This window comes from Rhamphochromis longiceps, linkage group LG20, assembly GCF_057381845.1.
Source record: "Rhamphochromis longiceps isolate RC_006_pf linkage group LG20, R_longiceps_female_GT1.1, whole genome shotgun sequence".
In the NCBI taxonomy this organism is placed as follows: domain Eukaryota; kingdom Metazoa; phylum Chordata; class Actinopteri; order Cichliformes; family Cichlidae; genus Rhamphochromis; species Rhamphochromis longiceps.
Genome location: NC_140576.1, coordinates 28,837,944 through 28,855,540, shown reverse-complemented (window position 1 = coordinate 28,855,540; position 17,597 = coordinate 28,837,944). Strand labels below are relative to the sequence as shown.

The 17,597-nt window shown below is 40.7% G+C and overlaps 1 protein-coding gene across 1 annotated transcript; it reads right to left on the bottom strand.

Annotated features, from left to right (window-relative positions):
• Positions 1–4,220: 4,220 nt before the first annotated feature.
• LOC146645556 (G2/M phase-specific E3 ubiquitin-protein ligase-like) lies at positions 4,221–17,597 on the bottom strand. Its single transcript, XM_085392584.1, has 7 exons — positions 17,498–17,597; positions 6,583–6,664; positions 6,056–6,348; positions 5,553–5,776; positions 5,064–5,264; positions 4,760–4,949; positions 4,221–4,528 (listed from the first exon to the last, which is right to left on the bottom strand). The coding sequence occupies exons 1-7, from the start codon at positions 17,595–17,597 to the stop codon at positions 4,221–4,223; spliced, it is 1,398 nt and encodes a 465-aa protein (XP_085248710.1).

Below are 17,597 nucleotides of genomic sequence, written 5' to 3'. Positions count from 1 at the left end.
CATTGCCTGCTATTTTGGAGTGCCTATCTGCAATTGGATCCCCCATAGCTGTTGGTCTCAGAGCAAAGCTATACAAGTTCTCAGCAGTCTATGCACTACTGATGTTTCAGTCGATTCTGTCTGTAACCGAAGGACTCCACAAATTCCTGCAGAAAGAGACTTTAGACCTGGCAGAAGCTTTTATCTGCAAACAAGCTGTGTGTGAGACACACTTAAGGGCAAACACTCAGATGCATTTGCTACAGAGCTGTATGAGAAAACCAAGGCCCTGTGTAACACCCACAGTATCCCTGAACCAGGTGCCAAGACAAGGCACAAGCAGAGGAAAATGGAGGATTTTGTCCTGGAGGCAACTGTGGGTTCACGCACTGAATTGAACAACTCAGACACATTAAAAAGAGAGTTACTTTTCCCTTGTGTGGATCGGATGGTTGGCGAGCTTGATCAAAGATTTTGCAGTGTAGATGCAGGGCTGCTAAAAGGCATCCAGGCATACAGTCCTAAATCTGAGAACTTCTTGAGTGAACCACACTTGAATGAACTTGCAAAGCACTACAGACTTGACCTGAAAAAAGAGGAGGTTCTGGTGGCCAGAAACTTTCTTACCCGGAAAACAGAGGCTGTATGTCCACCCAAAAATATGTTGTCTGTGTACAACCTCCTTGGTTTCCCTCCAGGTTTCCCCCTCTGAAGGCAACCATACAAGTTGCCCTAACACTGCCTGTCAGCAACTGCTCGTGCGAAAGGTCCTTTAGTGCACTCCATCGGCTGCACTCCTGGCTACGTCAAACAATGGGTCAGAAAAGACTTCAGTCTTGCAGTCATGTCTATTGAAAAAGACATGCTTCAGCATCTGAGTCACAACAGAGTGATTGACCGATTTGCCACTCTTAAAAACAGACGTCATTCTTTGATGCTTCCACCCACCAAGTACAGTGGGGCAAAAAAGTATTTAGTCAGCCACCGATTGTGCAAGTTCCCCCACCTAAAATGATGACAGAGGTCAGTAATTTGCACCAGAGGTACACGTCAACTGTGAGAGACAGAATGTGAAAAAAAAAAATCCATGAATCCACATGGTAGGATTTGTAAAGAATTTATTCGTAAATCAGGGTGGAAAATAAGTATTTGGTCACCTCAAACATGGAAAATCTCTGGCTCTCACAGACCTGTAACGTCTTCTGTAAGACGCTTTTCTGTCCCCCACTCGTTACCTGTATGAATGGCACCTGTTTGAACTCATCATCTGTATAAAAGACACCTGTCCACAGCCTCAAACAGTCAGACTCCAAACTCCGCCATGGCCAAGACCAAAGAGCTTTCGAAGGACACCAGGAAAAGTATTGTAGACCTGCACCAGACTGGGAAGAGTGAATCTACAATAGGCAAGCAGCTTGGTGTGAAAAAAATCAACTGTGGGAGCAATCATCAGAAAATGGAAGACATACAAGACCACTGATAATCTCCCACGATCTGGGGCTCCACGCAAGATCTCATCCCGTGGGGTCAAAATGATCATGAGAACGGTGAGCAAAGATCCCAGAACCACACGGGGGGACCTGGTGAATGACCTGCAGAGAGCTGGGACCAAAGTAACAAAGGTCACCATCAGTAACACACTACAACGGCAGGGAATCAAATCCCGCAGTGCCAGACGTGTTCCGCTGCTGAAGCCAGTGCATGTCCAGGCCCGTCTGAAGTTTGCCAGAGAGCACATGGATGATACAGCAGAGGATTGGGAGAATGTCATGTGGTCAGATGAAACCAAAGTAGAACTTTTTGGTATAAACTCAACTCGTCGTGTTTTGAGGAAGAAGAATACTGAGTTGCATCCCAAGAACACCACACCTACTGTGAAGCATGGGGGTGGAAACATCATGCTATGGGGCTGTTTTTCTGCCAAGGGGACAGGACGACTGATCCGTGTTAAGGACAGAATGAATGAGGCCATGTATCGTGAGATTTTGAGCCAAAACCACCTTCCATCGCTGAGAACTTTGAAGATGAAACGCGGCTGGGTCTTCCAACATGACAATGATCCAAAACACACCGCCCGGGCAACAAAGGAGTGGCTCCGTAAGAAGCATTTGAAAGTCCTGGAGTGGCCTAGCCAGTCTCCAGACCTCAACCCCATAGAAAATCTGTGGCGGGAGTTGAAAGTCCGTGTTGCTCGGCGACAGCCCCAAAACATCACTGCTCTCGAGAAGATCTGCATGGAGGAATGGGCCAAAATACCAGCTACTGTGTGTGCAAACCTGCTAAAGACCTATAGTAAACGTTTGACCTCTGTTATTGCCAACAAAGGTTATGATACAAAGTATTGAGTTGTATTTTTGTTATTGACCAAATACTTATTTTCCACCCTGATTTACGAATAAATTCTTTACAAATCCTACCATGTGGATTCATGGATTTTTTTTTTCACATTCTGTCTCTCACAGTTGAAGTGTACCTCTGGTGCAAATTGAATATTAGGTGGGGGAACTTGCACAATCGGTGGCTGACTAAATACTTTTTTGCCCCACTGTAACAATCACTCTATTTCCACTGAAGGTAATAGAACTCCCATCCAGCTTTTTTCCTGCGGAACTCATGTGTCTCATCGTCACAACCCAGAACTTTCTACAGCAGAGGTCTCCATACCCTCCTTGTCAAACTCTGAAAGTAGGTTTGTCCCATTAAATGACAGCGATTTACAAGAGCTATATACAAGCATTCACCCTTTCGAAGAAGACAACAATAATGGTAAAACATTGTTTCAACGAACACAGCAGTATATTTTTAACAAACTTGTAAATGTGTGACCTCAACCACAGGATACCAGTGATGTTCTAAAGAGTGATGACACTTAGTCTTCTGCCCTCAGCTGAACGTCTCTATCCAGCTTATGCAGTGAGCTAAACATTAAATGGCTTCAGTAAACACTCAGGAGACCGCGTGGCATTCTTCAGAGCTTTACTGATCCTTATTTTCCTTTTTTGTAAAACTGTAATAACATAAACAGAATACAGTGTATTCACTCTCCATACAAATACACAAAGATTACATTAACTATTGTTGACTTATGTAAACAGTCACTACACAATCAAGAGATACAGAGATGGTAAGAAATACAGCTAACACCACATGCTGGTATGCTTCATGTTAGCAGGCTAAACAAAGGGCTAACAGCTAGCTTGTGCTAGTAATGTAACAAACTCGCTAAACACACAAGAAGCTCATTACTTTGCTGAACAAGGTACTAATAAGTGGGAACAATAAACCGTTTTGCCACACTTACAGATTATGCCTTTTCAAGGGCGTCAGATGCAGGAATTTACAGAGACACAGCCAAATGGACCTTCCCTGTCGAGTGCTGGGAGAAAACCACTGCTTGCGCTCTAACATGGTGCTACCCTGTCAACCCACTAGATGGCAGGCTTTGCCCAGACAAGATCAGGAATAAACATCTTTTCTGACATGTTGCAACAGTTAATTACAGAACGAATGATTATGACCCGCCATATAACAAACTTATAAAAAACATACCTTAGAAATAACAGGAGGGACAGAATACTTAGTATTCTTAAATGCTGTACAGCAAATGCGTTTTTTGTACTACTGCAGAAGCCCCTCCCCTCTAGCAGTGATGCCTCCTGCCACATAAGGACTCAGAGTTAATGACTGACAGTGACTCATAGGCTATTCAGAAGGCTACAACCACTTTTAGTTTATGGGTAAAACCAGTTATTCAGATTGCAGTAAAGATCAAATTCACACTGTAATACAGTATAACAGTGAAAATTATCAACACGGAACAGTCAGTCTTTAAATCAATTCACAAGATTATCTACAGTATTGTGCTAATCATTGTAAAGTTACAATAGTCTTAATAAATGTTGCTGTTAGATGTCCAAGTAATCCTGGCCTGTTCTACAAAGCATGTTTAGTATACTCTGTGCATAAACTGTTTTGAAATGTCCTTGTTTAAAAAAAGAAAAAGCTTAATAAAATTATTAATTGTATTACACCAGTGACTTTATTGATTTGTTGTTGAAAATACAGAGTTAGCATTTTTATAAATCTATTGAAGCTTTGAAAATTATTACATTTCAACATTAAATGCAGTCAGAATTTATTTCAACTATCTTGCAAGAAGCAAAGTTACTTGAAACTACAACTAATGAACAGGATTAAAGTTAACAAACCCACCATTTTAATTTCACTTTTTTGGAACATGTTTAGATGGTGCTGAATAAAGCTCCATTCATGAGTGCTACTAAGAAGCAGTAATGAAAAGCATCATCATCAGCCATTGTTGTTTCATTCACAAAAAACTGAAGCTCATTTGCACATGTGTGTGCAATCGGGAGATGTTTGCTTTCATCGTGAATGAATGTTATTTTAGGAGCTGGTTGAAAACCTATGGCTGGAACCTTGCTGCTCCCGGTGGAAAAAGCCAAGATGTGACCAGGCCTCAAAGCTTTCACAAATGCCTCTTCATCCTTGATAAGAGTCCTTTCTCCAAGTGAGTCTCTCAGCTCTTTATCTAAAACCTTAACCTGGGGACACTAAAATAATTAAAGCTTGAGCTAACAACTAAATGATGGCTAATGTTTTTATAAAAAATACAGAGGTTTTGTCTTTGCCTTGCTTGTCAGTTGTAAGCTATCATACATCTTTATTCCTGTTTTGTGTGTGCGCATGTGACATAAAAAGTTTTACTTTAGTGTCCCGAATTGTTTCATGGCCAGACTACATTATGTGAATTTCTGCTTACTTTCGACACACTGGAGAAATTCCCGAAATTTGACCACCATCAGCTCCTCTCTAACTCTTCTGTTGCTCCCAAGGACAGAATAGCTTGGCCTGAGAACCCCAGCAATTAAACTGGCTGTCAGATCTTTGTCCTCCCCCGATAGGTCAAGCAGAACGCGCAAACTGGGGTTCTCTCTCAGGAGTGATAAAATCTAGACAGAAAAGTTTAAATAATGGTTAAATTCCCGTTTTAAATACAAAAAGTAGCTCACTCTAAATGATTATAAAATAATGACCAATTGATACAGAAAAAAAATAAATCTCACTCCATAGTAGGACAAGCCATCAGTTAGTTGATCGAAACAGCTTTGCCGTTGCAGAACTGCAAGGTATAGAGCTGCATTTTTCACGAACAGATCTTTATTGGCCATGGTGACTGTGAGGGGAAGACCTTCAACTTGATATCGCCATGAGTCGCAGCAGCTGACTGCTTCCTCCAAATCATGTTGAGTTGTTGCATTTACAACCTAAATATTTAAGAAAAACACTTTAAATGTTTGTTTTTTTTACCAGTGTACACAAATACTGCAGATGGTTCATTTTAAAATGGACTCGAAACGGGGTTTTTTTGGTTTATTTGGCTGTATTTCACCAATAATTTTTTTTTTTAACAAAAAGGAAACAAATTGAAAATATAATACATGGAATTGCCTCTAATAACCAAAAGTGTATTTATTATATAGTATAAAAGAAGCCCAGAAGACTTGTGAATATAGGAAATATTACAATATTGTTGTTATAATATTGTAATTCACCTTTTTCAGATTCTCTATTAACTCTGGGTCACCTATATTATCCGGTGTTAGGTGTACTTGAAGAATGTCTCCTGACACAATGTAGTCTACTACATGTGGAGAGAGAAAGGCAGGTGCTTCTCCACCTTGCACTATTATCGTGGACAACATCCTGCCAATGGTTCGATATACTCCATTTTGCAAGTCTAGGATGTTAAATTTCAGTGTGCATCCATTTGGTGTAGCTGAAAAATAACACACAAAAAAGTATATTCTGTACAGACCCCAAACTGATATCTTGAGATTGACAGACAAAAATGTATTACTTTTTTTTTACTGTCTCAGACACACAGAACATAACAGATTTATTATCTGTAGTCATTTATTAACTTGTTAATGTTCTGTCAAACAATGTTCAGATCAGGTGGTTGTTGCGTTTGTAACATTATAAAAACGAGTGTCGTCAACAAGCCTTTAGGCCTTGAGTAAGTAAGTTAGTTAGTTTGTCTATGAAATCATATTACCTTCAAAAGCACCACTGTTCTGAAAGATGGCCTTCACCAGTAAACGGAAAAACTCCCGCCTTGGCCCCCCAAGGTCAGCAGCATCTTCCTCTGTATCATGTTCATCGCTTGCAAATGTGACATAAAGCATCTCACAGCTTTCTGCAAACTTGGGTCTCTTGAACTGACGCAAAGCAGTCGACCACACATTGGCTCGACTGATATGGAGTTGTCTTGTTCCTGGTGTAATGACTTTCTCACTATGAGCTCTAAGAAGACCTTCAATTTCTTCTTTGCTGAGCTTCTTAAAAGACCTATATAAAAAAGGGACAATGACAAACAGATCTTGGGGAAAAATGGAAATTTGCTGTACATTTGACTCAAGTGCATAGAGTTACAACAGATAATTATGTTGTGATAGTCCATATTAAATTAGTCAGAAATGTAATGTAAATGTAAACCTTTGTAATTGTGTAACTGCAAAAAAATGATGCAAGTAAAGATGCAAATAAGATATTCAATTATCAAAGGTTACTTTCAAATCTTACCTTGAAATATGAACTTCACTCTGTCTATCAGACTCTTCTAGGAGGCTACGCTGAATTGCCTCTTCAAGTCTGGTAGTGTTTACTGAATATGTGACACAGGACTGAAGCAGCTGAATGTGTTCAGAGACATACTTGTCTGCTTAAGTCCAGCTAAAAGTAGTCACATTGATTGGGCAGCATTTCATAATAAAGGTGGAAGATGACCCAAAACATACAGTCCAAGCACCCCATGACTTTAATAAAGTAAAGAAGTAGAATATTCTTGAATGGCCAAGTCAGTCACTGGATTTTAACCCAATTGAGCATACATTTCAGTTGTTGAAGACTAAATTTAGGACAGAAAGGCCCACAAACAAACAGCAACTGAAAGTCAATGCAGTAAAGGCCTGGCAGAGCCTTAGTAAGGAGGAATGCCAGCATCTGGTGGTCTCCATGACTTCAAGACTTCAGGCTGTCATTGCCAACAAAGGGTTTTGAATAAACTAATAGAAATGATCATTTTATTTTCAGTTATTTAATTTGTCTAATTACTTTAGAGCCTCTGATATGGACTGTGTTTACAAATTAATTTTTCCCCCTCACATTTTTATGCATTCATTTAGTCCAACCCACTGAATTAAAACTTAAAGTCTGCACTTCAACTGCATTGGAGTAGTTTCATTTTTAATTCATTCTGGTAATGTACAGAAGCAACATTAGAAAATGTGTCTGTATCCAAATATTTATGAACCTGACTGTATATCAAAACCAGTCAGCTAAGATAAGATAACATACCTTTATTAGTCCCACAAGGGGAAATTTCATGATAAATAAATTAAATGATATGTGTAAGAAGGCCTACCGAGCAGTATGGTATCCCAGTGGAGACGGCAGGTCTACTTGGTCCAGGTGCATTGCTGGATTTCTAAGGAAACATTTACATCAAGAACGACTGTTACCTACCTACCAAATAAATAAATAGAGTTGTATGATGTTCGATCTCTGTCTGCTGCCTACCAAATGAAATAATTGAGGACTAGCTAAGTAATTTAGCTTTGCTAGTTTTGCTAACACTGCTATCAACCCGTCCAAAATGCTATACAATAAACTTACCAAGTGCTGCGTCGTTTGTGAGGTCGAGGGTGCACTACCGCTGAATCGTTGGCTGGACGAAAAAACGGCTCTTCCAATGTTTTCAGCTAAATCGCTGGACATGCTGGTAGGGAATAGTTGAAGCAGCTCATGGCAGTCAAAAGTGACCGTGAGAGGAGAGCAAACACAGAACCTGACCACGACCGGCACACTTTAGCGTGGGAGGTTTTCTTGAAGCTTTCATATTGGTATTTCCGTTGACCCGTACAATAAATTTGCATATTAGCTAAATATTTAGTTTACCGTAACATTTAGATTTAACATTTAACATTTAACATTTAGATTTAACATTTAGATTTATATATAACATTTAGATTTATATATAACATTTAGATTTAACATTTAGATTTAACATTTAGCATTTAGATTTAACATTTAGCATTTAGATTTAACATTTAACATCCTGTTTTAAATATAAAAAGTTACAAATGTTTTACTAAATGTTGTAAAAAATGACTCGAAAAAACATGTTTTTGTAAGATTTAGAGCTAAATGTGGAAAAATGTTGCTGTTAATTTCGGCATGTTTCAGTTTACAAACGGCGCCCCATAGTGTACAGAATCACACAGGTGCTCAATTACAGCATAAACTTACTTTAGACCTTCCTCCATCATTTTCCTCCTAATTGTGCTCGGAGACACAGAAAACGTGGACGTGGACGACCAACATTTGAAGACTGTTCTTCCTCGGCGTATTCCAAACGAACACGGTGCTGAATTGATCTTAAACTTTCGACAATGTTGTCATCGATGCTAACATCTTGAAGAGCAATTATCATCCAGGCATTTCAGAAACATCATCTAAACGACTCAAAACAGTATCTACTGGTAAATGATCCCTCTCTCTGATTTGCGTAAATGAGCAGAACTGACTGAAATTCACACCAGTCCGCCATCCTCCGTGACTTTTGACCTAGGACGCTGTTGCTAGCTGTAGCAGCCGTCCGCGGAGCAGGTATCCAGGAAAACTAGTCGATGGTAAACGATAAGCCAGTAGGTGCAAAGGTCCAGCCCACTTACATTGATTGACAGACAAAGTCATTCTGCTGAAAAGTCGCATTATGAAATAAATAGACCATCGGGAAAAACGGGATTTTGAAATAAAGACTGACTTTGAAAAAAGGTCATTTTGGAATAAAAACGGCTGGAAATAAATAAAATGCCTCAGGAATAATCTCTGTTATTGTGAAAATAATGACCATGAAATAATATTTCACAATAATTAAGTAAATTTATATAGCAGAATGCAATATATTTCACAATAATGAGCATTTTTTTCAAAATGTGTTCCATTATTTCACAATATAATTCTCACATTACATATTTGTGTCTTATTTATTCACATAGTTATTTATTTCATCTTGACCTATTTATTTATTTATTTAATATTGAACACTTGCACCAAAGAAGAAGAATAAGGAGGGGCTCTAACTACTAATGAACATAACTACTAGGGGTGCAACGATACACAAAATTCACAGTTCGGTTCGGTTCGATACTTTGGTGTAGAGCTGGGCGATATGAGATTTTTTCATATCACGATATGTTTGTTTCATTTCAGGCGATAACGATATCTATCACGATATAAGCCAAATAACTATATTTGTAAGATTTAAATGTGCCGTTGCTCACAAGTAAAATGTGAAATAATCAGCAGCTTGTTTTTATTTAAATATTTATTTCCCATAATAAGTTCAACAGGGTAGATGTACTTAAGGAACATGAGACTTTTTCAGATAAATAAAGGCAAACTTGCAAACTACACAAAAGGCAGCCGCTAAAGCGTTTAAGTTTCAAAGTAGAACAAACGAAACAGACTAAATTGTCAATTCCACTTAGAAACAAAATATTAATTCTAAAAATAAATCTTAGTTTGTTTTACAGAAGAACAGACAAAACTGACTAACTTTTGTCAATATCAAATAAACTGAGAACTAAAAGGAAATTCTCAATCTCTCCTTGTTGTATAGCTTAGCTTTTCAAACAGTTTTAACAGTTACTTTAGTCTGACAAAAGCCGAATGACGAATTAGCGCTTCCAGTCAGAGACTGAGGCTACGTCCACACGTACACGGGTATTTTTGAAAACGGAGATTTTCCGTTTTCGTTTTAAAAAATAATCCCGTCCACACATAAAGGCAGAAATGAAGGAAAACGCTGCTATGAACATGCCAAAGCAGCAGGTGGTGCTAGATTCCTAACCGTGCAGAAATGTTGGCCAATCAGAAGTCTAGAAGCCTCGGTGGGAAAAAGTAAACAAAGCTGGGGCATAGAAGCAGAACCGAGTCGTATGTGTGGACGGACAGTAACTGTGTGTATATGTAAGCATTTAAACACTGCAGAGAGTAGAATTAACAGTAACAGTATTGTAGAAATTCATTTCACCGAAACAATAAAGTGGCGCACAGTGTGACGCATGCACCAGTTTATTGTATTTCCAGACATGCTTTCGGCACAATTTACAGTGCACGCTACTCTGTTTTTTGTCAGACTTGAAATAGCCGAAATACCTTCACACTACGGAAATTCTATGGCTCTTCCGTTCGACAACCTCTCCGGCATTGGAACCATCATCTGTTTTCTCTTCAGTCACGCTCGGTTGATTTTTCTAGTCGGCACACTCATTTCCTCCATTACCCGCTGGCTGCTTCCCAAACAAACACACGTGCGGCTTGGCACTTGTGCTGTACGTAACAAGTCACGCGACGTGACGCTGCGGCTGTGATTGGTTCAGCTCTGCGCTACTTAATTTGGATTGGCTGACCTTTTTTTTTTTATTATTATTATTATTTTAAGTGGACAAGAGCGGCGAGGTCTATCGCGATAGCTTAATTTCTCTATCGAGTAAAAGTTATATCGCGATACATATCGTTATCGTTCTATCGCCCAGCTCTGCTTTGGTGTCACGGTTCGATATTTTTTCGATACAAAAAAAATGTTCATGCCTTTTTAATTTGTCATTTATTAAAATTATAAATATATATTTTAACTCAAAAGTACAGTTTTTAAATTTAATGTTGCTGAAACAAAAAAGTAATAAAAAAATAAATATATCTGACAGGGCTTGCAAAATTTCAAAATCCCTGGTAGCCCTTCGGGCAGGGACTCTTCAGTTTTTGGTAGCCCAAAATAAATTTAAGTAGCCCGAATAAAAAAAAGAGCAATTTTTTGATTGATGTTTTGTTTCCTTTACAATATTATACATTAAAGTATAATATTGTAAAGGAAACAAAACATTAATCAAAATAATAGCATTCGCTGTCAAAATAAAAGACGCGCACCAGATAAGAAGTTGCAACGCGCGTTTGCGTCCATATAAAAGGCACTGTTTTTGTCCGCTAGAGTGGGATTTTCACGGCACATTCCGCACCCCATCTCAGTGCGTTCATCATTTGTTTGAAGCCAGCTCACCTCCTGCAACCACTTTTCCGAGAATACGAGCTTCTTTTGTGGTTCGGACTCCTTCTGACATTTCTTTGGAGGTGGAGGAACACCAAAGTAATTGCTTAAAAGAGTTTGTTCGACATCTTTAAGAGTTCTAAACAAATGTCTGTCCTCCAGAAAATCTTATGTACGCAAACATGCGTTGCAACTTCTTATCTTGTGCGCGTTTTTTATTTTGACAGCGAATGCGCACCTGCGGACCACTTATGTGCACCCCTGGTTATTTAGCTTGTCATATTGCAGCCACAGAAATTCTTTTGTCCATGAAACCATAAAGCTGCACTTTCTTTTTGCCTTATAGTCTGATTTGTCATAACTTTTCCGTTTTGTGGTAAGCTTTTCTTTGGCTGTCACTTCTTCACCCTGACCTGTCTTATTTGGCTCAGCAGAACTAAAATATATATCCTGCTACTTTTACACACGCACTCACATAACGCTCAGCGATTCTCTGCGCGATCAACCTCTCACATGTTTAAGCTGCGGGAGATTTCACTTGTCATGTTTGCATAGTAAGCTAACGATTGATAAGACGATGTCAGAGGAATTGGTGCGCAAATTATCGTCACTCACCAATCAGTACTGTTGCTCTCTATACACAGTTGCCGCGATTGCAAAGTGAAAGCAAAAAACAAGCGCAAATTCAAACCGATTTCAATATGTCACATATTGACAGTGGCTCACCGATGCCAATGACATAATTACCCAGCTACATTTCCAAAAGAATGCAAAAGCATTGACATATATTTTCCCTTCCTACGATAGCCTGACGGGAAGGGCAGAGATAGATTTTGGTAGCCCGACTGGAAAAATCGCTAGCCCTGGGACATCGGGCTAACGATTTTGCGAGCCCTGTATCTGATTGAGGAATCACTCATCTTTGGAAAAGAGAGTTTATTACAGAGAAACGGCTCTTTCAAAAATAAAAGCTATACTATACGCTTCTTCTGGGCTATATTCTCAGCAGCATATTAAACATATCAGGTCCCCATAAGGAGAATCATGTGCTAACGGCTGTCTAAATGACTCGGGTAAAGTTTGTAGCATGCGTGCTTATTGTTTTTGTCTGCTTCCACTTGTCTTTGCACTTGGATGCTGTCGGAGTAAATGTGCAGTAATATACGTTGTGTTCCCACTAGTGCTGTCAGCGTTAATCTCGTTGAAATGACGTTAAAGCCACAACACGGCAAATCTCCGTTAACGAGCTACCGCGGATCGCCCCGTGCGTGGGGCTGGACGACCAACGCGTTAACGAGCTAACTGCGCTAACACACTAGTTCCCACCCATGTAATTGAGCATTGCGTGGCACATCCAACATACTGTTTTACTTTAGTCCATGACACGCTTACCTTCAGGGTCATATGTCACATGAAAACCAAAATAGTTCCAAACGCCAGATCTGAATGAGGGTGGGGGAGGTTCAATTTGCCATGTTGCAAGGAGAGCTTAACTTCTGTCTCGCTAGCTTGCCCTGTGCTCAGTGAATCTGCGTTTGACTACTCCGCCTAGGCTGCACTGTCGAGCGCAGATCCACTGAGCTCTCAACACAGACAGCATCGTCAGAAGGAAAGTTGATAAAATAAATTAAAAATGTTGTATTGTTCGATACATATGCATACCGAACCGAAAGCACTGTATCGAACGGTTCAATATCGATACGAGTATCGTTGCACCCCTAATAACTACAGGCCTGGAGGTCCCCCCCATTTTTGCACAAGTCGAGGAGCATGTCAGGTTACATTTCACTGTGCGTTATACTTGTATAACTATGCATGTGACAAATAAAGAACCTTGAAGTAAAGAAATACTACACCATGGTGCATGTTTAAACAAGGAAAGTTTATTGATCAAAATTATTTATTAAACAAATATACAACATTTTTTTTCACCCCCCAAAAAATACATGTTCAAAGCAACACAACGGTGGCCCACTATCAAACAGAACTCCACTCTGTAGAGTGGGCAATCATAATAAAGCAGTTCGTTTTATTTTGTAGATTCAAGATGCTCTTCATATTTTGGCCATCAGTTGTCACCAGAGAGGACTGTGTTGAAAAGCTTTGAGTAATGAATCCTTTTTCAATTTATGCTTCAGAAAGCTTCAATTGGCCAATACTAATTCAGCTTGTCCTAGGGTCACGGTTTCCTTCCACATATAGCTTTGCAAAAATTGATAAAAATTGCATAAAAAGCACTTGCAGCAGCAGAAACACGCTTTGCTGATCTGATCAACTGTTCATAACACTTCCTATGTTGGAATAGACGCCAGCGCAAACTATCGCCATTACCTGCCCGAAACCGGAAGTGACGTCATTTTCACAGAAAATGTAGGGGTTTTTTTAGGGGGGGGGGGGTTACCTTCAGAGCTTTATAAGCCTATACTGGTGTTTTTAAAAGTCATGTTTGACTTTATGTTTTTCTGTATCATTTCTGGGATGCTTAGGACTCAAATTGCACTGCTGGAAATAGTTTATTTTGATGCACATGCTGTTATTTATGCAAATTTGCATTATAATATTTGTTTTCGTTTTTCCTGCAGTATATAAAAATTGGTGTATCTCAAAAATAAAACTACGTATGAGAGCATGAGGGGGGGAATGGATGTTTGTGTCTGTGTGTGCCTGTATGTCTGTGTCTATATGTCAGGTTGGGTATCAGACGCCACCTCTCTGGGGACATCTCAGGCCCTCCAAGGTTTGGAGGCCTATCTCCACCCACCACTTCCCCTGCCAGTGGCGGACTCCCTCAGGTATCGGTGCGTTGGTGGTTCTTTGTGTCTGGGGGTGGGCGTCCAGGTACACACCGGCTCACTCCTTGGCGGCCGCTTATCGGGTCCTGGAGCCTGGGGCTCGCTCGGGCCACTTCGGAGGTGGGGTGCCCCCGGCCTCTCGGCCTGGGGCTCGGTCACTCAGGCACAGCTGGCTGCCGGCGGAGCTCACGGGCGCGTCATTGCAACTCCCCCTGGCTTCTGCTCCGCGGCTGCTGAGTGAACCCTCATCTGGGACTCTCCTCAGCTCTTACTGGGACAGTGGCGTGGCTGCCCCTCTGTTGGTCTTCCATGGTCTCTTGTGTTCTGGGGGCCTCTGGATGTCTGGAGTTTTGATCTCCTCCATACCTGCTTCATACCCTGGAGGACGGGGCTGTGGCCCCCCCACACTCCCTAGCAGATTGTTACATGGAGAAACCTTTGGAATACAAGCATGCTGATCCACACAGGTATGCACACAGGTGTACACACGGGTATTCACAGACGCGGACTACAGCTTTCTTGGCTGCTGCCTCAAAGCACATTGTGCGCTGTCTATCTTGCGTGCTGCACAATATAGTTTATTATTTAGTATCTACTGATATCTACTGCTAGCTAGTTTATTGTGATGGTGCTGTTTTTTTTTATTATGTTGCTCTTTGCTGTTTGCTTTCTCTTCTGTTTTTTTTCTCCATACAGGTGACTCAGGTGTTTTGTTTGTTTGTTTGTTTTTTGTTTGTCTTTTGTTTTTTTTGTTTTTTTTCTTTCTTCCCCCCCTTCTCACCGTCTCTTCTCCCCTTTGGTTTTCTTTCTCTCCCTCTCTTTCTTTCATTCTTTCTCCCTGTCCTATCCCCCAGTCATGTCTGTCCCGTTTGTAGCAACCGAAAATAAAATAAATTCATAATTATAATAAAGGTCAATCAAATGGACCAATATGGCAAGGCCATGATGATCCACTTGGTAAAATAAGTCCGCTTGGCATCTCTCTTGGCCTTAAGACAACAATTCTGATGGCTAAAGATCCAAACGGGACACAAAAAAATAAAAATAAAACTACGAAGACACTGAAAATAAATTTCCTGTGGTTGGAAACTATTTTGTGCAACTTTTTTGTATTTACAATTTTGAGGAATAAACTGCTTAAATTTCTCTAACTAGAAATATATGTAAAAAAAACAAAACCGATTTTGAATTTCTTTGTAGTTCATTGCACTTTTTTGCAATTTATGTAGTTACTATGCACTTAATGCATACATATTATTAAAGGCTGGGCTATAATGGTTGTATTGATGTATAGCAACTTGAAATGCTCCCAGAAATGGCACCACAGCATGTAAAAATATAATGATAAGCTCTGGCAGACTTGGTTCCTGAGGAGCAGCTGTGCAGGACCTAGGACCAAAAGGCTACCTACTGATTTTAAAATATGCAATAAATATTCATTAAATAATTAAACTTGTCTGTGCAAATGTTCTTCGTGTGCAAATCTATGCTCAAGGTGCAATGCTAACTAAAGTGCTGGATAATGTGCTTTTAATAAGGTGCAAATGGTGCTCTTAGCATGCTATAAAAGTTATAATGTACATGATCATAATAAAGAAGTCCTCGTCCTTGCAACCCCATAAAAGATTTACAATACTTTTGTTTGACCAGCTGTTGCCTGATAAGACTAAATGCAAAACCTCACCTGTCTCTGTCTCTCTGTAATTCAGCACAATAAAATTTTCAGTTTCAGTTCTCAAGTTCTTACATGATGTAGCTGCCCTGTTCTGTTTACTGCTTCTGACTGACACCTGGGATACAGATGACAGAAGCCATTTTAGCTTGCTAGTTAACACGTGGTCATGTCAAAATATCCCCAACTTGCTTTGGCTCTAATGGAAGCGGACATATCTCTCTCCCTCTCCCTCAACGTATCTTTCCTGCTTGGCTTCTCATATCCTTGTCTAGTCTCGTGTAACTTTAACCTTCAGAGAGTCTCTCAGTCTTGTTCTCTAAAACCTAAACAATATGGATTCGATCAACTGGTTCCTCAACGTAATTGACACCCTTTTCTCAACTAGGCTTTCTCAACAAGCCTGGGTTCAGAAGAGCCCGATTGTCCCGGAGGGACATTTCCTGCCGGACACAAGATGGATGGGTGGCAGAAGTGGCGCGTCGTTTGCCTGGTGGGGCTGTCGATTGAGGACATAGAAGATTTATACCTATTTATACCTATTCGGACCATGATAACAGGGTTCTTGCTGATCGGAGCTGGCTCAGCTCTGGGTTATTGAAGATTGAAGAAAGTGGTTACAGCTGTTCAAAACCCCACAAGGCTAGCTGCTATGATCAGGCAATGGGAAGAGCTGTGAGTTCTCAGACTGTTCTTATTGAACGCAACATGGAAAAGATCTTGGAGAAGCTCACGGCTCTTCAACGGGAAATTGACATACCCGATGACTAGTGGAAGACATTTAGACCGGCTGTAAAATTAGAAACAGCCCCTTTGCACTAAACAAAAACATAATTTCTCTTATGTGGATACCCACCATCAAGGCTGGCTGACTGAGAGCAACAACTAATTCTTCTCCTTGATAATGAGACTGTTATGGCTCTCTTTGCCCATATCTTTCCAAGGCCACCTGTGTCAGCTTTCGCCTAACTGGGTGGAAGGACACTCTCTTAAGCTGATCACAGGACACACATACACACGCAAGTACACTGTTATGACCTAGGTCATTGTTGCCGTGTGGTGCTGTTACTAGCCACACCAGGCAATGTTTGTGTTATGTAAGTTTCCAGGTGGAGGCTGACCATTGGTGGAAGATGGAATGAGGCCGGCTACAAATTGGGACCTGACTGGGCCGGCAGCCCCCTCCTACTTCCTTCGTGCCGTGTGACTGAGTTTTCTGAAATGAGAAGAGCTAGGCTGCAGTGAAAATAGGGTAGAGAGACTTCTATCTGGACATGGTAGCTGTAGGGGTGGGAAGAGGTTTCTTTTAGAACCTTTTTCTCGTGTTTTGTAGGGAGACAGGTAAGAGACTTGTATTTTCTTTTGGGGTTGTCTCACTACAGGTAAGTCAGTTCGGATTCATTTCTAGTGTGTTTGTTTGTTGTTTTGGCCATGCCCACCCCGACGTTCTCTACCTGTCGAGTTAATAAAACGACTAGTCATTGTAAAGCTGTAGCTGTGTGATTTACTTCTTTGCAGTCTTTTTCTTGTTTTCCTTGTCTTGCACTCCAGCCCCCTAGGCCGATGTCTGACATAATTGGGGGCTCGTCCTTGCCCATTTGTGTTTTGTGGTGTTTGTGTAAGTGCATAAGTGTTTGTTGCTTTGTGTGCCTATTTCTTGGTGGCTGGTTTGTGTTGTTGGCCACAATGGAGTTTGATTTGGATAAGTTCGTTGAGAAGCCTATCTTGCAGCAGTTGAATAAGTGTAGGAAGGTGATTTCCTGCTTATTGACAGCCTTTTTGATGTGCAAACACCGTTGGTGGTGAAGAAGGACGAATTCCGGCAGCTTGTCGCCGAGGCCTTGGGTGAGAGGAGCCTATTGGCAGATGTGGCGGTTGCAATAGGTGCAGGCAAAGCTGTTGTGGAGCCACTAGCTCCTTTACCTGCTCTTTCCACTGCTCCTCCTGTAACCACTTCTTCTGTAGCTCCTCCTATTCCTGCGGTGGGGACGTCAGCTGAGGAGCTCCAGCTGATGCTCCGCAT